The sequence below is a fragment of the Canis lupus genome, chromosome 18 (assembly GCF_003254725.2).
Source record: "Canis lupus dingo isolate Sandy chromosome 18, ASM325472v2, whole genome shotgun sequence".
Classification (NCBI taxonomy): domain Eukaryota; kingdom Metazoa; phylum Chordata; class Mammalia; order Carnivora; family Canidae; genus Canis; species Canis lupus.
The window spans coordinates 55,516,870-55,539,281 of record NC_064260.1 but is presented as its reverse complement, the minus strand read 5'-3'; the positions used below and the strand labels follow the sequence as shown (position 1 = coordinate 55,539,281).

The window sequence follows — 22,412 nt, the reverse complement described above, 5'->3', positions numbered from 1 at the left end:
AATGAGGATAAAGGTTTAGGTAACTTCATTTAAGAGCCATTGGTGAGCAAGATATCTGGGATCTCAAAACTCCATGTTTTCTGGAATGAAATTCAATCTACACATTCTGAGAAGAGAAAATATTTTTCGCTGTGTAAGTGAAGCTGTAGCTTCGCAACATCAAGAAAAAAGGAGAAATAGCTGAAACAAATGTTAACATCTGCTCATTTTATTTCCCTACCTACATTTACCAAATAGATCAGATTAATTCAAAATGGAAATGATTTAATAAGGAAAGGAAAATCTAAACAGGGTAAGGAACCTGATGAGGCTGAATCCCAGTGTTTAAAGGGAATGAGTGAAAGGAAATTAGTCTGAATAGCCACATGCTATTGTTAGTGTACCAGGCTCTCACACTATATGTGATACCTGCCTCAACTAGATTGAGGGGAATGGAATGGAGAAAAGGAAAACAAAATTGAAAAAATGTTTAGGAATTTGTATCAAAGGGATTCTCTGGTCATTTAAATTTGAAAGTAGCTTTCAACTCCTGGCCAGAGAAATCAAGTGATAGGTGATGGTGCTCTTTTTTATATATTTGACATAAAACATTTTGTAAATTTAAGTGTACAACATGTTGATTTAATACATTTATATATTGTAATATGATTGCCATTGGAGTAAAAGTTAGCACCTCTATCATAGCAGATAATTATCATTTCTTTTTTGTGGCTGGAATAATTAAGATGTAGCCTCCATAATCATCACTCAAACAATCAGAGACAAAAACCATGCTCTTGCCATATACACAGCAACACAAATGCCCAAGTCTGCCAGCTAATTTCAATCTGTGTCATGACAGACTTCCTAAGTCTTGACCCTCTGCTGAAAGGTTGCCCTTCTGGAAGGAGGGTACCTATAGAGAATGGAATATAGGAAAGAAGGGAGAAGAGAGGCATCAAGAAAACTTTGAATGTGAAACTGTGTTTTGTGTATCACTTAAAGTTACACCATAGAAAATACGATTTTATGTTAACTATAATGAAGTAATAAACTACTTACATGTATTCTAAATTATTTTATCACATATAAACATTAAACATAAATTCATACATTTACATTTTATTAGTTTCATTAGAAAACTAAACATTCATGTATGTTTAGTCTAGGTGTTTAGTGTTTATGAAGCATGGTCATTAGTTTCTAATCTAAAAAAAAGAAAATAAAACACCAAAAGCTAATGTGTTGTTGATTCCTAGGGCAGGGTGTAGCAAGAGGAGGGCCCTGAATGATGAGAATGTTCCTGTTAACATCCCTTCTGAAATCTCTACTCAAAATGCTGTGGTCTGAGATAGACAGTCATCTTTGATCAATTTTTCGGATATGAATTATCTGCCCAGAGAAGAGATGATTCAAAAGAGGTGTGGTGTCTCTCAGAGTCCAAGAATTAATGTTTTTATTCAAGAATAACCTGAGAGAAGAGTAGAGAGGAAAATATGCCAAAATAAATAATGTTTATTTCAACCCCTGAGTCCTGCATGCTGCATCTGAGTCAACCTACCAAGTCAGAATAGGTCTTTAATTGGGAAGAATTTGGAAAGTCACTTAGTAGAACAATTCAATGACATAGATATAATAAGACCACTTTTTAAAATGCATTAATGATCAACTCACTAACACTCCATTTATCTTAGGTTCATGATAGAAGAGAATCATTTTATTACATATTAAAGAACAGAACCATCATGGTCTCAGCCCAGAATGAAAAATTTTAATGATGAATGAAGGAAGAGCATCATCATTTTATTCAAGCAACTTTCTAGAAACACATTTTAGTAAAGTTGTTCCAATGTTTCTTTTTCTCAGTTATGTAAATAAAAATTAAAATTAATCACTCTGGTTACATTTCCTGTATGCAACCAGTGAAGATTTCTGTGGTCCTTGTGGCTGGTGGTGACATCAAAGCTTTCCCATTTTCAAGTTTAGGTTTAATGGATCAAAATACAGATTAAAAAACTCAAGAGAAACTAGGGGTGGTGGAAGGGGAGGTGGGCAGGGGGTGGGGGTGACTGGATGACGGGCACTGAGGAGGGCACTTGATGGGATGAGCACTGGGTGTTATTCTATATGTTGGCAAATTGAACACCAATAAAAAATAAATTTATAAAAAAATAAAAAAATAGTGATCCCTGGGTGGCGCAGCGGTTTGGCGCCTGCCTTTGGCCCAGGGCGCGATCCTGGAGACCTGGGATCGAATCCCATGTCGGGCTCCCGGTGCATGGAGCCTGCTTCTCCCTCTGCCTGTGTCTCTGCCTCTCTCTCTCTCTCTCTGTGTGTGTGTGACTATCATAAATAAATAAAAATTAAAAAATAAAATAAAATAAAATAAAAAAATAAAACATGGAGTAAGGGTATCACTAGATAATTCCTATCCTATTTTTATTAAATATTTTTCTTTCATCTCTACACTCTATTCTCTGTTATCTCCCCTCATGAGGAACCATTGCCTTCTGTTTAATGTATAAGCTTTTTGTTTGTAAGCATTTTTAAAATTTACAGTGTTCTTGTGTGTACATATATTTAAATGATGTCAGTAGTATAGTGTGTGTGCACGCACAGGCGTGTTGTGCACAAATATGTGATCTTCTCTTAGTTACTCAGCACGGTATTTTTAAAATCCATCCATGTTGCCAATAGTACTCCATAAAATCACCTTTAAATATTCACTTTCTCAGTGATGAACACCCAGGTAGACTCCAATGACCTTCCCCTAGAACAACCCTACACTGTGTATTCATACATACTTCTCTTATGGAAAATTCTCTGTAAGCGAAAGGGTAGATTCGATAGTTTACATATGTTTAGTTAAGTACTGCAACAGGGTTCTTCCAGAAAAGCTGATACAGTAGATACTGCCTCCAAGCTGAGCATGAGCAATACCAAACTCCACATCCTCTTTAACACAACCATCCATCTTTATAATTTTGGGCAGTCCAATAGGTCTAAAGTATTGTGTCTCATTACTTTTCAATTTGACTTTCTCTGATTATCAAGACTTTTGACCATTTGTTTATCTTGGGCCTTTAGATCTCTTATCTAAAATCCATGTGATGATAGGTAGTGATCTAGTTTTATTTATCTTTGTTTAACAAGATGATTTTCCCAACAATATCTACTAAACAAGTCAATCCCGTTGATTTTTGTCATTATCTTTATTATATGTTAAGCTCTCACATATATATCTTAATACAACAAGCCCACCCTTTCTTCTTTTCATTTTTTAACTAAGTTTTTTATTTTAATTTCAGTAAAGTTAACATACACTGTCATATCTTATACTTTCCTGGATACAATATAGTGATTCAACAATTCCATACATTAGTGTTCATCATGATTAGTATACTCTTAATCTCTTCCACCTATTTCATCCACCCTCCACCCACCTTCCCTCTGGTAAACCATCTGTTCTCTATGATTAAGAATCTATTTCTTGGGGCACCTGGGTGTCTCAGTCAGTTAAGTGTCTGATTTCAGCTCAGGTCATGATCCCAGGGTCCTGAGATGGAGCCCATGTTGGGTTCCCTGCTCAGCGGGGAGTCTGCTTCTCCCTTGCCCTCTGCCTGCTGCTCCCCCTACTTTTTCTCTGTGTCAAATAAAATTGTGAAGGAGGAGGAGGAGGAGGAAGAAGAGGAGGAGGAGGAAGAGGAGGAGGAAGAGGAGGAGGAGGAGGAGGAGGAGGAGGAGGTTTCCTCTAGCTGCAAAGACATGTTTTGGCAAGGGTCTAGAAAACATTCCAAAAATAAAGGAATTTATTAGGTCAAATTCATTGGCAATGAGTGCACTTATCCCTGAGTTAAAATAATGTGTTAGCTCAAGCACCTGGAAATGACTGTCATTTACTAACTGGAGCCTGGCTTGCAAGTTAATGGCATCTGACATATTAGAACTCCCTTTGCATATGTTAGAAGGAGTCCGAAGAGTCCGGGAAAGGGAGACCTGCTAGGAAACTATTACATACAAAATTCATCCTAATGACATCCTCTAGGAGGTTCCAGAAGTTACCACCTTTACCAGGGCATTAAGTCAAGCACTGTGAAAAAGCAATGACATACTGAAGAATTTTCTGGTGGCTGTCCTTTGTAAGCCAGAGATAGCAGTGGACAATACAGCAACAGGTTCACGTACCCTGATCTCAGTGGAAATTATGAGATCCCAAAGAGTCAGAGGCTGATGTTGGCCCATAACTATCAGAGACACTGTAGGTGAAATTAGAATCCCTTCCCACACATGTTCCCCAAATTCCTGCCAGTACAGATCGTTGCAGTCTTACAAGTCTTTGGTGAACAGACTAACGAAAATCAGGGAGATGAGATTGATAAAAAGGATGTCGGCTTATGTTTCACACTAGGCTACTGTGCTGCCATTATCTTTTCCAGAGTCCAAACCTGCAAAATCTTGCATGTGTACTTCCTTAGTTTAATAATAAAAATATGTATATGCACATCACTTATTGGGCATTAACTGTGTGCTAGATAAGTGCTTTACTTGCATGCAATCATTCTGTCCTTTCTTTTAGTGGAAAATTATGCATTAGTGAGGCTATTCCACCCCAAAAAGAATCTACGCTCTCCCCTGCATCCACCCCAGGGTATCTAACAATGTGCAAAGTATAAGGCCATTTTCCATTAAACTCTTGATTCCAGAGTGGGTTTTTGAATATGTCCATTCTTAGACCAGTCACAGAGCTTGGACAAAAGCACTAAGTGATTCACCTTCTCATCAGTTAATCAAGGTGTTGATAAGCAAATGAGCTTCAGGACAACTCCACTAGGAGCCTGCCCACTCCTCCCTCCCTCTAGTCTTTTTGTACCACTCTGTCTCTGCAAATGCCTCCCATGTAGAAATTCCAGAGTCTACACTGGTTTATTTCTAAATTCTTCTTTCATTTCAAAATGTGCTGCAAGTACCCCCAACCCTATGAAGACCACCTATATCATTATCACTTCCCACAATGACATTCCCCCATCTTGTTAGCAGATTTTATGTCATCTCTATCTCCTGTATTTTAACTTCCTTAAAGGCAAAGCTTTCAATGGATTTATTATTTCTCATTCTAAAAAGTTTTTGTCGGTTGTATCGCTCCCAGACTCTTTGATTTCTGAAGACCTGTGAAGCTGTGTCTCCATTAGGTCTTCCCTGTGCATGATACTTGTTTTCTCCCAGATTTCTGAAATGCTCTAACCACTACTTCCTTTGGGTTCTGCTCAAATATCACATTTGCAATGAGGCCTCCTCTTCCATTTAAAAATACAACCACACTCACACCCTCCCTATTCTTCATCTTTTATTGTCCATCATAGCACTTTTTTTTGGTCACATACTATATATTTCACGTGTAGATCTTGTTTATTATCATCAGCCCACTGCCTCTATTATGTAAATTCAAATGACCTTAGGGGTTTTTATATTTTTTCTTGCTGCTATATTTCCAGTACCAAGAACAATATGAACACAGGTAGGTGCAGTGTAAATACCTGTTAATTAACTAATATGCAAAGCACAGCAAATCTTTACTCCTAACTATATTTTTACTAGTCCTCCTATGCAAGACATTTAAAATTTTTAGGCAAAGCCAGAGTATAGAAGAGAATCTTTAAATAAACAGATGGGGGCAGCCTGGGTGGCTCAGCGGTTTAGAGCCGCCTTCAGCCCAGGGTGTGATCCTGGAGACCCAGGATCGAGTCCCACATCAGGCTCCCTGCACAGAGCCTGCTTCTCCCTCTGCCTGCGTCTCTGCCTCCCTCTCTCTCTCTCTCTCATGAATAAATAAATAAAATCTTTTATAAATAAATAAATAAATAAATAAATACAGATGGTTCTGTGGTTCATTCATTCATTCATTCATTCATCATTACTATGTGCTAGACATAGTGCTATAGCTGGTAATAGCTGATTGCCAAGGGTTAGGGGGAAAGAGGGATGTAGAAGATTCTTGGTGACAGGGAGCTTCCATGATGTCCCTTCTTCAAAGGTGTCTTTCTGCCAAGTTACCAACCAGAAGGTAGAGTCAAGCATCATACTCCCAAGTCCAAGGACAAAGTATGATGCTGACACCACCAGTTAAGGGTGACATCACTGTCAGCCCAGTACCCCACCATCTTTGAGGGAGCTTGTGGGCTCAGCAGAACTGCTGGAGTCTCACCGCACCATGGGGATCTGCGCCGGGCTCCTCACGCAGCATCAAACCCCCCCCCGCCCCCCGCCGGCCACCGCAACCCGCAGCCGCGCTCTTGGCCATAACCGCAGCGCCAGAACCACACGCACGAGGCAGGGGGATGAGGGCCACAACCGAGGAAGCAGCGCCCACCCGGCTCCCCCGGCTGGAAAGCCCCGAATTGAGGACACCACCTCCAGGATCACGCTCCTCTGGCCCTGGGTTCAGAGCATGACATCGATGTAGGGAGCCTCGGCCGGGTTGCCACTAGGACTCAGACCCGGTCACACTGAATCAGGGATTGCCAGGTCCTGGCTCCCTGGACGGCCTTGTCCCGGGTTCTCCCATCGCTAGAAACATTTTACTGGTAACATTACTTGAGTTGAGAAGATCCATGTTCTTCCTAGGCGTTTCAGCCCCATTCAGACAGCTGGGTGGCCTACCAAGCGTTGCCTGGGAGAATTTTTTGTCACTTGAAGTAAGTGATCGCCCAAGGGTAAGCTGACCTTGTGAGTTGTAACTCCATTATAAACCCAGGCCTGCAGTTAGCATCCACCCAGTCTGGGTTCCTATTTGGAACCATTTGTTTTCTCTTTTTATCCTAATGCTTCAGATCTCCATATGAGATATTCTAGAGTCTGGATTTCAGCTATTTTGTACGATCAGTGTTTATCACCTTGAGATGTGTCTCCAGAGTCCCCAAAGAGAATTTTGTATATTCATATAGCTTAGATTTAAGTCATTCCATTCCAGACATCCCATCCAAATTTGACAAAAGGCTATCTGGAGTTTGAGCTTGCTTTTTAGGACTACAGTAATAATAATACAGTCATGGTTGTATTTATTGTATACCTACTGCATACCAAACACTTCCCTAATTTTATTCTCCTTAATATTGACTTCATGAATGGCATAAGCCTATGTGCCATATACTAAGAATTCTCGCCTAAAATACCACAAAATGAAAGCCAATTCAGTGTTGTTTGAAGGACGTGTAGAAATTTGTATCATACAATTATTCAGCAATCATTGAGCTCCTAAAATGTGTCATATCCTGTGCTTAAAGTCCACAGTTAAAAAGGTCAGTATGACACAAACATACAAAAAAAAAAGTAAAAACACACCAAAAAAAAAAAATTGACCTGTTGGTAGAACTGAAACTAATCAGAAATGGCTGGAGTATTCTTTGAGAAATTCCTGTTGTTGCAAGTAGCAAGATTTTTTCCTTTTTTATGACTGAATAATATTCCATTGTATATGTATATACCACATCTTCTTTACCCACTCATCTGTTGAAGGACATGTAGGTTGTTTTCCTGCTTTTGTGAATAATGTTGAAATGAACATGGGGGTGCAGATATCTCTTTGAGATAGTGATTTCATATTCTTTCAGTATATACCCAGAAGCAGGATTACTAGACCATGTGATAGTCCTGTTTATCATTTTTGAGGAACTCACAGACTGTTTTCCATTGTGGCTGTACCAATTTACATTCCCACCAACAATACACAAGGGTTGCCTTTCTCCATACCCTCACCAAAATTTGTTATCTCTTGTCTTTTTGATAAGAGACATCTTAACAGGTGTGATGTGATATCTCATTATAGTTTTTATTTGCATTTCCCTAATGATTCCTAATGATCATAATTAATCCCTAATGATTAGTGATGTTAAATATCTTTTCATATATCTGTTTGCCATGTGTATATATGTCTTATTCTGAAAAATATCTATCCAGGTCTTTGCCCATTTTTAAATTGAGTATTTGGTAGTTTTCTATTAGATTGCAAAGTTTCCTTATATATTTTGGATATTAACCCTTACTGGATATATGGTTTCCAAATATATTTTCCCTTTCTGTTGATTATATTTAATGTCATTGATTGTTTCCTTTACTGTACAGAAAATTTTGAATATGATGTAGTCCCACTTGTTTATTTTTGCTTTTGTTGCTTGTGCTTTTGGTATCAGACCCAAAAAACTCATTGCCAAGACAAACATCAAGGAACATTTCCCCTATGCTTTCATCTAGAAGTTTTGCAATTTGGGGTCTTATGTTTAAATCTTTCATCCATTTTGATTTGACATTTAATATGGTATAAGATAGGGGTCCTATTTCATTCTTTTACATGTGAATATTTAATTTTCCTAAAGCTATTTATTGAAAAGATTATTATTCTATTGTGTATTCCTGGCACTTTTATTGAAATTAGTTGACCATACATACATGGATTTATTTCTAGGCTCTTTATTCTGTACTATTAATCTGTATCTGTCTTTATGCCAATACCATGTTTTATTTTTTTAAAGATTTTATTTGTTTATTCATGAGAGACACAGAGAGAGAGGCAGAGACATAGGCAGAGGGAGAAGAAGGCTCCTTGCAGGGGGCTCGATGTGGGACTTGATCCCCAGACCTCGGGGAACACGCCCTGAGCTGAAGGCAGACGCTCAACCACTGAGCCACCCAGGCATCTCAATACCAAGTTTTAATTACTATAGTTTTGTAATATAATTTGATTCCCTGGAGTAAATTATATTATATTGAATTATATATCAAATTCCAGCTTTGCTCTTGTTTAATATTGCTTTAGCTATTCAGAGTCTTCTGTAGGTCCATACCAATTTAAGGATTGTTTTTTTCTATTTCTATATAAAAAAATGTCATTGGAATTTTAATAGGAATTGCATTAAATCTATAGATTGCTTTGGACATCATGGAAATTTCAACAATATTAATTATTATGATCCATGAACACAAGACATCTTTCCATTTATTCATATCTTCCTGAATTTCTTTCATCAATGTCTTATAATTTTAAGTGTACAGATCTCTCACCTTCTTGGTTAAATTTATTCCTGAGTTATCTTTTGTGGTATTGTAAGTGGAATTGTTTTCTTTATTTTTTTCAGATAGTTCATTATTAGTGTATACAAACACAACTGATTTTTGTATGTTAATTTTTAATCCTGTGACTTTACTGAATTCATTTATCAGTTTAACAGATTTTTTTGTGGAATCTTTAGAGTTTCCTATTTATAAGATCATATCATTTGCAAACAGAGACAATTTCAGTTCTTCCTTCTAATTTGGATATCTTTTCGTTCTTTTTCTTTCCTAATCACTCTGACCTGGACTTCCAGTACTATGTTAAATAGAAATGACAAGAGTGGGCACCTATGTCTTATTCCTGAACTAAAGAAAGTTTTCAGCTTTCTGCTATTAAGTACATTTGCTGTGTGCTTGTCATATATAGTCTTTATTATGTTATGATACATTCCTTCCATACCTAATTTGTTGAGACTTATTATCATGAAAGGATGTTGAATTGTTTAATGCTTTTTTTGCAACAATTGAGATTTTTTAATCTTTCATTTTGTTAATATGATATATCACAGTTATTGATTTTCATATTTTATCATCCTTGCACCCCCATGGCTAAATCCCACTTGATCATGAGGTGTATTTCTTTTGACGTGCTATTGAATTTGGTTTTCTAATATTCTGTTGAGGATTTTTACATGTATATTCATCAGAGATATTGGTTTATAAATTTATTTTCTTACAGTGTCCTTATCTGGCTCTGGAAATAGGGTAAGGCTGGCTCATAGAATAAGTTTGGAAGTGTTCCTTCCTCTTCAATTTTTTTTTGAAAAGTTTATGAAGTATTTGTATTCTTTAAATGTTTGGTAAAAGTAACCAGTGAAACTATCTGGCCCTGGACTTTTTTTGTTGTTGGAAGGTTTTTTATTACTGACTCAATCTCCTTACTCATTAATAGTGTATTTATGTTTCTTCATGATTCAGTCTGGGTAGGAATCTCTAGAAATTTGCTGATTTCAGAGTACCTATTTCACAGGATTACTGAGTATTCAATATGAGTTAATACATGTACAGAACACAGAAAAGTACTTTGGCTGAGTAAGCACTTTCTCATTTTTACCTTTCTTTTTCTTTATATTTTCTAGGGTAACAACAGAAGTTTTAACAAATACTGGTTTGTTTATTTTTTTCCTATTTTTATTGGAGTTCAATTCGCCAACATATAGCATAATACCCAGTGCTCATCCCATCAACTGATCAACTGCCCCCCTCAAACCCATCACCCAGTCACCCCAACCCCCTGCCTAACTCCCTTTCCACTACCCCTTGTTCATTTCCCAGAGTTAGGTGTCTCTCATGTTTTGTCACCCTCACTATAATTTCACTCATTTTCTCTCCTTTCCCCTTTACTCCTTTTCACTATTTTTTATATTTTATATTTATATTTTATATATTTATATTATATATTATATTATATTATAATATATTATATTATATTTTATTTTTTATATTCCCCAAATGAATGAGACCATATAATGTTTGTCCTTCTCCGATTGACTTATTTCTCTCAGCATAATACCCTCCAGTTCCACCCACGTTGAAGCAAATGGTGGGTATTTGTCATTCCTAATGGCTGAGTAATGCTCCATTCTATACCTATACCACATCTTCTTTATCCATTCATCTTTCGATGGACACCAAATCTCCTTCCACAGTTTGGCTATTGTGGACATTGCTGCTATAAACATCGGGGTGCAGGTGTCCTGGTGTTTCACTGCATCTGTATCTTTGGGGTAAACCCCTAGCAGTGCAATTGCTGGGTCGTAGGGCAGGTCTATTTTTAACCCTTTGAGGAACCTCCACACAGTTTTCCAGAGTGGTTGCACCAGTCACATTCCCACCAACAGCGTAAGAGGGTTCCCCTTTCTCCACATCCTCTCCAACATCTGTTGTTTCCTGTCTTGTTAATTTTCCCCATTCTCACTGGTGTGAGGTGGTATCTCATTGTGGGTTTGATTTTTATTTCCCTGATGGCCAGTGATGCGGAGCATTTTCTCATGTGCTTGTTGGCCATGTCTATGTCTTCTTTGGTGAAATTTATGTTCATGTCTTTTGCCCATTTCATGATTGGATTGTTTGTTTCTTTGCTGTTGAGTTTAATAAGTTCTTTATAGATCTTGGATATTAGCCCTTTATTTGATAGGTCATTTGCAAATATCTTCTCCCATTCTGTAGGTTGTCTTTTAGTTATGTTGACTGTTTATTTTGCTGTGCAGAAGCTTTTTTATCTTGATTAAATCCCAATAATTCATTTTGTCTTTTGTTTCTTTTGCCTTCATGGATGTATCTTGCAAGAAGTTGCTGTGGCCAAGATTTGTGTGGAATCAGAAAAGAACCCAAATAGCCAGGGGAATATTAAAAAAGAAAACCATAGCTGGGGGCATAACAATGCCAGATTTCAGGTTGTACTACAAAGCTGTGGTCATCAAGACAGTGTGGAACTGGCACAAAAACAGACACATAGATCAATGGAACAGAATAGAGAATCCAGAAGTAGACCCTCAACTTTATGGTCAACTAATATTTGACAAAGCAGGAAAGACTATCCACTGGAAAAAAGACAGTCTCTTCAATAAATGGTGCTGGGAAAATTAGACAGCCACATGCAGAAGAATGAAACTAGACCATTTTCTTACACCAAAAACAAAGATAAACTCAAAATGGATGAAAGATCTAAATGTGAGACAAGAATCCATCAAAATCCTAGAGGAGAACACAGGCAACACCATTTTTGAACTTGGCCCCAGCAACTTCTTGCAAGATATTTTATTTTTAAGTATTCTCTTTTTTTATAATAAATTTATTTTTTTATTGGTGTTCAATTTGCCAACATACAGAATAACACCCAGTGCTCATCCCGTCAAGTGTCCCCCTCAGTGCCCGTCACCCATTCACTCCCACCCCCCGCCCTCCTCCCCTTCCACCACCCCTAGTTCATTTCCCAGAGTTAGTAGTCTTTATGTTTTTAAGTACTCTCTACACGCAATGTGTGGTTCAAACTCACAACCCCAAAATCAAGGGTCACGTGCCCTACCAACTGAGCCAGCCAGCGAGGTGCCCCCAGATACTTTTTTAAACAAACTAAGAGTTGCAAATAATCATACCAGACCATAAAGAAACATAAAGTTTCTCAACCCAAGCAAGGTTACAGTATATAGGTTGTCAGATCCATGGATTGTTGGTGGGGTTATAGGACCTGGCTTCGGCAGCCCAAAGTTTTTGAGCACTGGTCATCAAACTGAGTCTCTTTGGAAAATGAATCTCTGTTACATCACAGGACATTTAGTTCCTTGCCTCTTGCATGGATAAGAAAGGCTTTCAGTTTTGCCTAGCCATCATCTCCTACCTACTCCTTTATCCTACCATTACAGTATACTGACCTGGCTAACTAGAATAATTGGAAACATATGAATGCCCCGTTAAACTTTTATCATAATTTGTATAGTCACCTAGGATTTACATTGAATGAATAAGTGATGGCAGACTGAGTCTGAGCAGTTAATTCTCTATGGGACAGTTGGCTAATTGATCATCTTAAAATATAGTGTGGACCTATCCTTAAATTAGTGATTATTTGCAAATAACATTCAGTGCTAATTTCTGCCTGTCTTTTCCACCTGGTAAATGATGCAACTTGTGGTGCTAAGCAATTCTTGGCTGCTCCTTATACAAGAAAATATAAGTGGACCAAAGAGCTTACTTATAATATTTGAGTCCATCTTTCATATTTATTAATGTAAATGTCTATATCTTTATACACTTATTTGTGCTTTAAAAATAGATATCCACTTAAAGGGAGAAATGAAATACACATATGCATTTTACACTTTCTTACCATCTCAAAACAATGAAAACACATTAGCCAACATGAGGGCAAGCCATTACATCTGCTGGAAGACAGATACCAACAGAGAAGTTAAAGCTAGTCTCACAATCTTAAAGGACCCCCTATTCTGAGTGTAATTTCTCTTTCTTCCCATAGCTTTACCAACACTTCATTTCCCCAGAATTCTGTCTTCTCTCCCCGCTCCTTCTCTTATAAAACCAGGGTATTGGTTGGTACCAGGGTAGCAGATATAACAACCACAAAATTTCAGACTTAAAAGAACAAATATTTATTTTTCACTTTATGAAGTTTTGTTCAATGTTGCAGGTCAGCTGTGGGCCTGCCTCCATGTGTCTTCATTCTGGGATTCATACTAAAGTGCAGCAATATCCTGGGAAATTATATACTCACAACAGAGGGAAATGATAGAAACTTACAACACTTCATTGGATTTTGGCTCAGGCTTGGCATGTGTCATGTTCCTCACATTGGATCAGTCAAAGCATGTTCTAAGGTCACATCCAATATCAGTGAGGTATAGAGATATATTCCTTCCATGGAATGGAGGGTGGACACTAAGTCACAAGACAACATGTGAAAATGTATAAGTCTGTAACAGAGAAAAGGAAAACAATAATTAGGGACAATAATTCAATTGACCGTAGCTACTTCTCTGAATTACCTACCAATAAGCTCTTGGAAAAGGCTACTAGGCACAACCTCTGGCAATTTTATCAACTTAAGATGCAAAAATGCTGCCTTTGGTCCCAAGCTTTTTCTTTTTTTTTTTTTTTTTTTTTTTTTTTTTTTTTTTTTAATTTTTATTTATTAATGATAGTCACAGAGAGAGAGAGAGAGGCAGAGACATAGGCAGAGGGAGAAGCAGGCTCCATGCACCGGGAGCCTGATGTGGGATTCGATCCTGGGTCTCCAGGATCGCGCCCTGGGCCAAAGGCAGGCGCCAAACCGCTGCGCCACCCAGGGATCCCGGTCCCAAGCTTTTTCAATACCTAGCCATTATTCTGGAACTTTTAAAAAGTTCTCACTTGATGTACATCCTCTTATATTAGTTTTAACTAAAATAAAGAGTAATTTGTTTTAAAGATGATGCAGATATGGCTCATAGATAGATCTAAGAAAGCAACTAGAATCAGGGAAGTGAGAACCATTAGAATCTTTAAGGAATACTCTCTCTCCATCTTTTTACTCTAGGGGTTCCTCCACTCTTCTCTCCAAACCCAAATTGGGACTATATTGTTTTACTGCTAAATATAATTTCCTGAGAAGGGAACTATGATTGGTTCCATTAGAGTAAGTTTCCCACACCTTATCCAAGCAACTATGGCTAGATTGAGGGACATTCTTGTGAAGACCCAACATGGCAACAGGATCCCAAACTTGGGTGACCCTAGAGATTTATGGGAGCAGGTAATTCTTAGAAAGGGTGAAAATAATGGGAGTTGGGCACTTATATCAAAAGATAACTGCTCAGTCTCATTTAAAGACTACAATGGAAACATAAAACCTAAGAAGTAGGTCTCAGTGTTTGACAGAAAGTTGTTAGGTGTGTAACATAGAAGTAATATCAGTGAATGGACTCAAATCCTCTTTCAAGGAAACTAGTGGAAAACTGGAGGCTGCAATGTGAAGTGTCTTATCTCAAAAATAATTAGTTTACTTTTTCTCTGTATTTCTCTACAGAAAAGGAGTCCATTCATTCTCTACAATTTCTATAGCATATCTTAATTAAAATGCCAAGAAGATATACCCTAAGAATGGAGACCAGAGCACTGGGGGTAAGGACTAAGTGCAATATATAGCAGGTCAATAAATGATGACTGTTGCACCTTCCTAACATAAAAGGGAAGAGACATTGGCCACATCTACAATGAACTCCCCAAAGGAAGGAAAGTTGATTAAAGTTGCTTATTCTGAGGCCATAGATAATTGGACAAAATTATGGATCTACAAAACATTTCTGAATAGCTCAATAGCATCACAACCTACCCAGGATTTTAGCAAATACACTCTGAAATTGGTTATCAATCTCATAAACAATGAGAAGGTCTGTTTTCTGCCTTTGTTTGTAAACAGTCTGAAACAAGCTTATAGATCATAAATTAGGTGGTCAGGCTCGGGCAATGGAACCAAAACAAGAAGAGGCTAGAGATACTGCAGCTCTGTGGCCTGTGGCCATTTTATTAACATTGGGCTCAAAACATGCTCCCCCTATATTTAGCTCTGAGGTCATATTCCTTATCAATGTTTTGCTTTTCACTTCTCCTAAACCTTAGAATTCTGTACCTTTTGTATCATCCACTAATATTTGTGGAGGCTTGAAGCATATTTCAATATAAGCCCGCAAAATTAAAACATGTCCTAGGAAAATTCCCAATATAATAAGTCTATGATTATCTCCAGCTGGCCGGTAGCTATTTGGCCCACTGCTAGAAAAAGGGCACAACTTAATGTAGCAGAGCCTCATGTATAGCAGGGGCAGGACACTGGTGCTTTCTCTACCTCATCCCCCACTGTCATGGACAGCAGTCATGGCAATGTGTGTGAGAAGGGGTAAGCCTCTCACTGGCCATCCACTGGCCTACCAGCAAGATCCACCACCTCAGAGAGGAGGAAGGTTTTAAGGTCTTCTACTGAGTTCCTCCTACTAAATCCTCCTGAGTCCTCCGCTGAACTCATTAAGTCAGAGTGGATGGCCCAGAAAGGAGTTGATTCTGAAGAGTGGCAATAGTGAACAAGTCCGTTTGATCCCATCCCAAACGGCCATCCCTCATGTGCCAGATAAAGGTGTGAGTAACCAATAAATGCATGCTTTTGTGTTGTCTCAGTGTAAATTTCAAGGGCGAGGAGTTTCATTACCCAATAGCCAGTTCTTGACTTTCTGTGACAGTTAATTTTTATGTATTAACTTACCTGGACCACAGGATTCCCAGATATTTGATCACATTATTTGGGGTGTTTCTGTGAATGTGTTTTTATATTTATTTATTTATTTATTTATTTATTTATTTATTTATTTATTTATTTTATTGAAGTGCAGTTGACATGCAATGTTACATTCATCTCAGATGTACAACATACTGACTGGACAAGTCTATACCTTATGCTATGCTAACTGCAAATGTAGCTACCATCTATCACCATGCAACACTATTATACCATTGATTATATTCCCTACACTGTACCTTTTGTTCTCATGACTTATTCATTCCATAACTGGAAGCCTGTATCTCCCACTCCCTTTGGGCCATTTTGCTCATCTCCTCATCCCCTCCTATGAAGGTGTTTTTAGAGGAGATTGGCATTTAAGTCAGTGAATTTTGAATAAGGCAGATTACCTTCCATAATGCAGATGTGCCTCATCTAATAAGTGAAGGCCTGGCTAAAACAAAAGACTGACCTTCCTGGCCTGCTTCAGTGGTGGCAGGCACCCTTGTCACTAGTGTGTGTTTGTGGCTCCACTCCATCTGGAGAATAAGTCCCTACTCCACAAAGGGCACAAAGGAATACTTCACATGGGAGTTATAGAAAATCAGAGGTCATTGGAGAGTCTTCCTTCATGCTTTTTTGTACAAAGCCTAAGGCTCTGGTCCAGAGAGTAGTTACAAAAGTCAGTATAGAATATGAGAGTGGGCAGAGCAAAAGGAAACTGAAGCTCAATTCTCAGACAAGAGAGAATGAAGAATGAAGACAAGGTCCAAAAATACCTTTTGGGGTTAGTGATAGAGAACGAGAACTCACTTGCCGATCACGATTGATCTCACAGATCCAATGGTATGAAGTAGAGGAATTGACAGAGCCTGAGAGATCCTCAAGGCCAATAGCCCTCTTTTTGGTAGTGTGTCCTCCTGAACCAAACTGACAAATAGGCCTCTGATTTTTATTTAACAGAGCCAACTAGAAAATTAAATATGAAATATCTCTGAAGATGCCTATGAAACAAAAGCACATATTCCCTGTTTAAATAAATGTGGAGACCTCACCATCCATTTGTGCCTGCTCTTTATCCATCTTGGTTCTTCCCTGACGTGTAGTTCTTTTATTGCTGCTTCAGAAATACCAGGATAAACTGGATATTGCTATGCCATATTGCAATTGTCCATGATAGATTTGATTTGAGTAGTAATGAAGGCTTTCTCTTCCCACAGGCTGTGCAAATCATGAATGGCCTAATTTACTATGCATTGGGGTTTCTTTGTTTTGCATTATTTGTCTCAGAAGAGGACAGGAAACAAACTGGTCATATCCCTGTTGTTGTTACACTAATTTACATATTTTGGTCAGCACCATTTGTGAGTATACCATATTGCTATTGATTTTAATTTTTTTTCTAATCTGTCCAGTGACTTACTCAAGAAATCAAGTAATGAATAAAGACCCAATGTCTGACTCTGTGGAGCTCATTTTGCTGTGGAAACACCCAAAATGGTGGGCAGGGATAGAGTGTATACTCAGTCTTTTTATGTTTGCTGCATGTTTTGATAAGTTCCTTGAGAGGGAGAGGTGTGCATGCAGAGAGATTTTGAGGGTGTATCCCTGAAAAGAGAGTGGCTACCTGGATATCTATAAGGCTTTCTTCCCTCCACCACCACCACCCCCTGCTCCCGCCAGAGTGAAAATCCAAAGACCTGACTGAACTTAATATCTCTGGGTATCATAGTGATTTTTAGAGAGATTACATAAGGAAAGAGAAAATAAGAGACATGGGAAGGCCAACAGAAATTTGGGTACATGAAACAAAGATTTCTAAAGTGGGTGTTTCAAGTAAGGATATTGTTAATGTAATAATTCCATAGCCATAGTTGCTGAGGTACCCAACAGAAACATGCCCAGTTATAAGGTACTACTCTCAGGGAAGCCCAAAGCCATGCTTCCCACAAGTTATTGTTTGCTCACAGTTATATCCAACCCAGAAGCAAATTATCCATCAAGGTTCGTTATATCCATGAGCATCATAGCCTATTAATACAACTGATATTCCAGTTGTAGCAAGCATCCAACTGAACATAGCTAGAAAGGTAACCTAACCCAAAGCCATGTTTCCCCTTGGAGGAGAAAGGATTTCATTAGTTCCTTATGCACCCTTTTGCACTCCTCAACCAAAAACAAGGTTTCAAGGCAGAAAAGATTAGAATGCAATAACTTTTTATAAAAGGGCTCTGACACATAGTAATAAGTGCTCTAGATGGGAAAAATTTATTTTTTTAAGATTTTATTTATTTATTCATGAGAGACACAGGAGAGAGGTAGAGACTTAGACAGAGGGAGAAGCAGCTCCATGCAGGGAGCCTCATGTGGGACTCAATCCTGGAACTCCCGGATCACTCCCTGAGCCAAAGGCAGTCACTCAACCGCTGAGCCACCCAGGCAGCTCAGAAGACATTTCTTTAAAGGCTTCCTACAGCCTGAGTCCTCAAGTTGAGGGCATTTACCAACACTGAGAAATTTCTGGAAAGAATTATATGTCATAAAGAGAAATGCTTTGAACTGAAAGAGTACAATGAATCGCCCATTACAAGGCATCTAAAAAAGATCCTAAGTTCAAGATATAGAAGAGAAGCTAACAGCAGAAATCAACCACAAATAGAAATTATTGTTTCATTCTAGTATGAATTGGGCACCTTCCAAAAGTGCTTCAGGTCTATTTTATATAATTGCCACAGCAACTCCATGATCACTATTATTGATCCCCATTTTACAAATTAGGGAATAGAGACTTAGAAAATGTATGTAACTCTACAGAGTGACCCAGAAGGAAAGTGTCAGAGACTTTTTGAAAAATCAGGCTAAGGTACTTCTGCTTCCCTGACAGGAACTCATTTTCCTGGACTGCAAGATTCCCAGTCCCCTTCAGATGAATCATCTTTTGTTAGTGCTATGGGCAGATTGAAGGCAGGTATAAGATCTACCTTTGGGGAAAATAATTAAGTTCTTCATTTATCAGGGACAACAGTTCTTTCAATTGGTGCCAGAAGGTGATGTTAGCACTCAGGACATGTTTGTGCAAGACAAGGTGTCACTCTTCAAATCAAATGCTTTGAAATTATTTCCTATTGATGAAATCTTTCTTCTACAGCATTAGGGGAGGGAGTATTTGCAAGTGAGAGCCACCTCACTGGCCACTAGAGATTACTTTCTAATAATTTAAATCATAAGCTTAATAAATGACAGTCCAAACATATGAACTACCTACTGCCCGTTCCTCGTAAAGTCATTGATAAGTCCCATCACCAACGTGAAAGTTCCTTAATGACCAGAGATGTTAAAATTTCTTTTCATTTCTGTAACACCTGTTAACAGAGAAATAGTGAATCCATATTTGAGAACATCTACTAGTGGTCATCACAGAACTGAAGTAATTAAACTTCTTTCTTCTGAGAATTCAGTGATATTTTGGATATCAAGAATGTCATTGGCATTGTGAAAGTGCTTATTTAGGGGACCATCAACAGGAGTAAATGTTTACAAATGCCTGTTTCTATCTCCCAGTTCATCAGCTCAGGATCCACCAGTGTACACGTACAGAAGCGTCCTACAAAATACAAGGTATGTTGGAATTCTTTGGAGTAATGCTGAAAATAAAAATACCACCTGACATAAACTGAAGAGAAGAAAATATTACTTCTAAGCCAGCTTTTTTTGGGAGATAAATCTTTTCCAAATGTTTGAGTAGGAAAGAAATTCATTTATTTTTACAAGGATGCGTGCACTGTAATGCGTATTTTAAGTATGGGTTTTATGGAGGGTGCCGTGTGAAAAACAGAGTTTATAAGGCATTGGATGTGAGGATTTTGATGGAATAAATCATTTCAAGCTATCTAAAGGGATATATGTAACCAAACAAAATGACTTGGGAGTCAGACCTGTGAAGGGAGGAAAGACAGGTGGGGCAAGTTTAGTGTTTCATTGGGGAAGGGCATAAGACAAAATAATATGTGGAAAGAGAATTGCCTTCAGCAAACTCAGAGCTAAAGAATATCATTAGAATACAGGTCAAGCATCATTAAAATACATCTAACAAAGGAGTCACATTTTCCTTTAGAACTTCTCCCACTGTGGTTAGGATCATAGTTCTAGAGGTCCATTGCCTAAATTCAAATTCTAACTACTCTACTATTGACTGTGTGAATTCGAGCAGGTTGCTTTTTGCTCTGTGCCTCACTCTCTTGGTCTGAAAAACATGTGGCTCCTCCTACCCCCTAACTCAAAGGACTGTGGGAAGGATTAAATGAGTGAATAAGCAAGAGCCCCTGGCACACTGTGAGCATTCAATAAATGTCAGCTCTACTAATCAAAGTCTACAGAGGAAGACAAGGGACTAGTAAAAGAAGAAACTGAAGAAATACTGTTTCATAATTCAGTGAAGGATCTGCCTACTTTCATTACCCCGCAGCCCAAAAGAACAGGATCAAAGAGATGCTAGAGGCTATCTTGTTCAGCAGCAACTTTCTGGCTATAACTATTGGCATTAAGTTTTTTTTTTTTTTTTTTTTTTTGTGATAGTCATAGAGAGAGAGAGAGAATGAGGCAGAGACACAGGCAGAGGGAGAAGCAGGCTCCATGCACCGGGAGCCCGATGTGGGATTCGATCCCGGGTCTCCAGGATCGCGCCCTGGGCCAAAGGCAGGCGCCAAACCGCTGCGCCACCCAGGGATCCCGGCATTAAGTTTTTATACCTTTTTTTAACCTTCTACCACTGTTACCATCAGTTTTTATCCTAGGCTTTTTCTAAGTTTTTCAGTGTATTCCCAAGGTTTACCTGCAATCCACACATTATCCGATATATAAGTACAGTTGACCTCAAAGCCCATGAAACACCCTTTAGATTTTGCAAATCCCTGGAACTGATGCTCTCGTGCTTTGGTTTCTGTATTTGTGCATACTGTCCCAATTTTGCTTCACAACATCAAAAGAAAAAGTGTAAACAAACTTGGCTTCTTGTTTGGTTTTCACAAAAACTCACAAAAAAATTTTTTTTCCTTACATGAGGGATGGTGGGTGGGAAGGTTATGCCTCTAAGTTCTAGCCATGATTTGGCTGCCCCTGTAATTCTTCCCCCAAACTTCCAGCCTTGCTGTTTCCCCGCCTTCCTCTCCCTCTCCTCATTCCACCTCAAGAAGCAAAAATAAACTCTTGATTGTGTCTCATGTAGAACAACTCTATTTCCTTCTCTAGAAGCACTCGACATCTCTCCTTACAGAAACACAGACTCATCTACCTCAGGGATACTTGTCCTGGAATTTCCCAAACTAATGTGATTCAACTTCACAAGGAGAAATCAAATCATTGTTTATCAAGTCATGAAAAAATGCTTTGGAAAAACTGTTCAGCTGGCAACACAATATTGTATTATACTTAGGTACCATAATGCACCTAACACAGCCAATATCAGGGGCTCAAATTCCAATAACCCAATTAAAAAATACTTATTGAGCTTCAGGCAAGTTTTGAGTGTGTAGGAGGTATCACTGAACAAACAAAGATTGATTGCCCCCATGGAACTTCTATCCTAATAGGTGATAAAGACAATAAACATAACAAATAAAGAAATAATTCAGTGTGCTACAAGGTGATAGCTGGCATGGGAAAAAAGAAAACATGAAAGGGGCTTTCACTGGGGGCTGTTTAAGTATGATTATCCAAGTAAGCCTTATTAAGTAGGAGGTGTTGGAGCAAAGCTTGAGGGAGAAAGCCATGCAGATAGCAGAGGAAACAGCATACCCAGCAAAGGGATCAGCCATTGGAAAAGCCATAGAGTGAAAGTATGTCTGGCATGTTCTGGTAAGGAAGCCAGTAAGGTTGTAGCCAAAGAGGCCTCTTAGACAAGCTTTCACCCTGGGGAAAACATGGAGAGACTGAAGTGTTCTGAGGAGTGACGTGATGAGGGTGTGTCTTGAAAGGATCATTCCGACTAAAATTCTCTGAGACTGCATGCAAGATGTGCCAAGTTAGAGGTAGGGAGGCCAGTTACAGGGCTCTAACAGTCAGCCAGGGAAAAGAGGGGAGTGGTTGGGACAGAGAAAATCAAATGGAGGGGATGTTATGTGCTGGGCTACTGGATATATTTGAAGGTGGTGCCAACAGGATTTCCTGATGAGTGCCAAGTGTGAAAAAAAGAGAGGGACTAAAGCATAGCTTTTGTCTTGAGTAATTGGAAGGATGAAATTGGGAATCTTAGGTATGAAATAATATTTAACATGATGAGGCTTGTCAAGTACTCCAATGGAGGGGCATAGCAAAGAGGAAAAGAGAAATAGGACCAAGCCCTAGGGCATTCCAACATGAAGATTAAGAACAGGATAAAATAGTATTTTTAGTAAAAAGTTTCTTAGTTTAACATCTTTTCCTAAGGAGTACAGTGTTACTTATATTTAATTCATGTGCATCCCCTACAAATTAAAGCAGAAAATAAATATATGTATATTTGTGTAAGGTATATGTCTTCTGCATGAACACTTTTTAAATTATTTTTAATATAATGAATAAGGTG

The 22,412-nt window shown here is 38.4% G+C and overlaps 1 protein-coding gene across 9 annotated transcripts in view; it reads left to right on the top strand.

Annotated features, from left to right (window-relative positions):
- LOC112659462 (membrane-spanning 4-domains subfamily A member 12-like) overlaps positions 1–22,412 on the top strand; it is a 123,681-nt gene that overhangs the window by 76,996 nt on the left and 24,273 nt on the right. The window contains exons 1-4 of one of the 9 annotated variants that reach the window (XM_025446292.2): positions 6,282–6,671; positions 14,606–14,700; positions 17,071–17,214; positions 19,412–19,468. In XM_025446292.2, the coding sequence (XP_025302077.1) occupies positions 14,656–14,700; positions 17,071–17,214; positions 19,412–19,468 (246 nt within the window). In that variant the 5' untranslated portion in view covers positions 6,282–6,671; positions 14,606–14,655. Of the gene's footprint in view, positions 1–1,238; positions 1,648–1,673; positions 1,968–6,281; positions 6,672–14,605; positions 14,701–17,070; positions 17,215–19,411; positions 19,469–22,412 lie in introns of those variants that run through there. The other 8 variants (XR_007403395.1, XM_025446288.3, XM_049096227.1 and 5 more) reach the window with 8 other exon arrangements.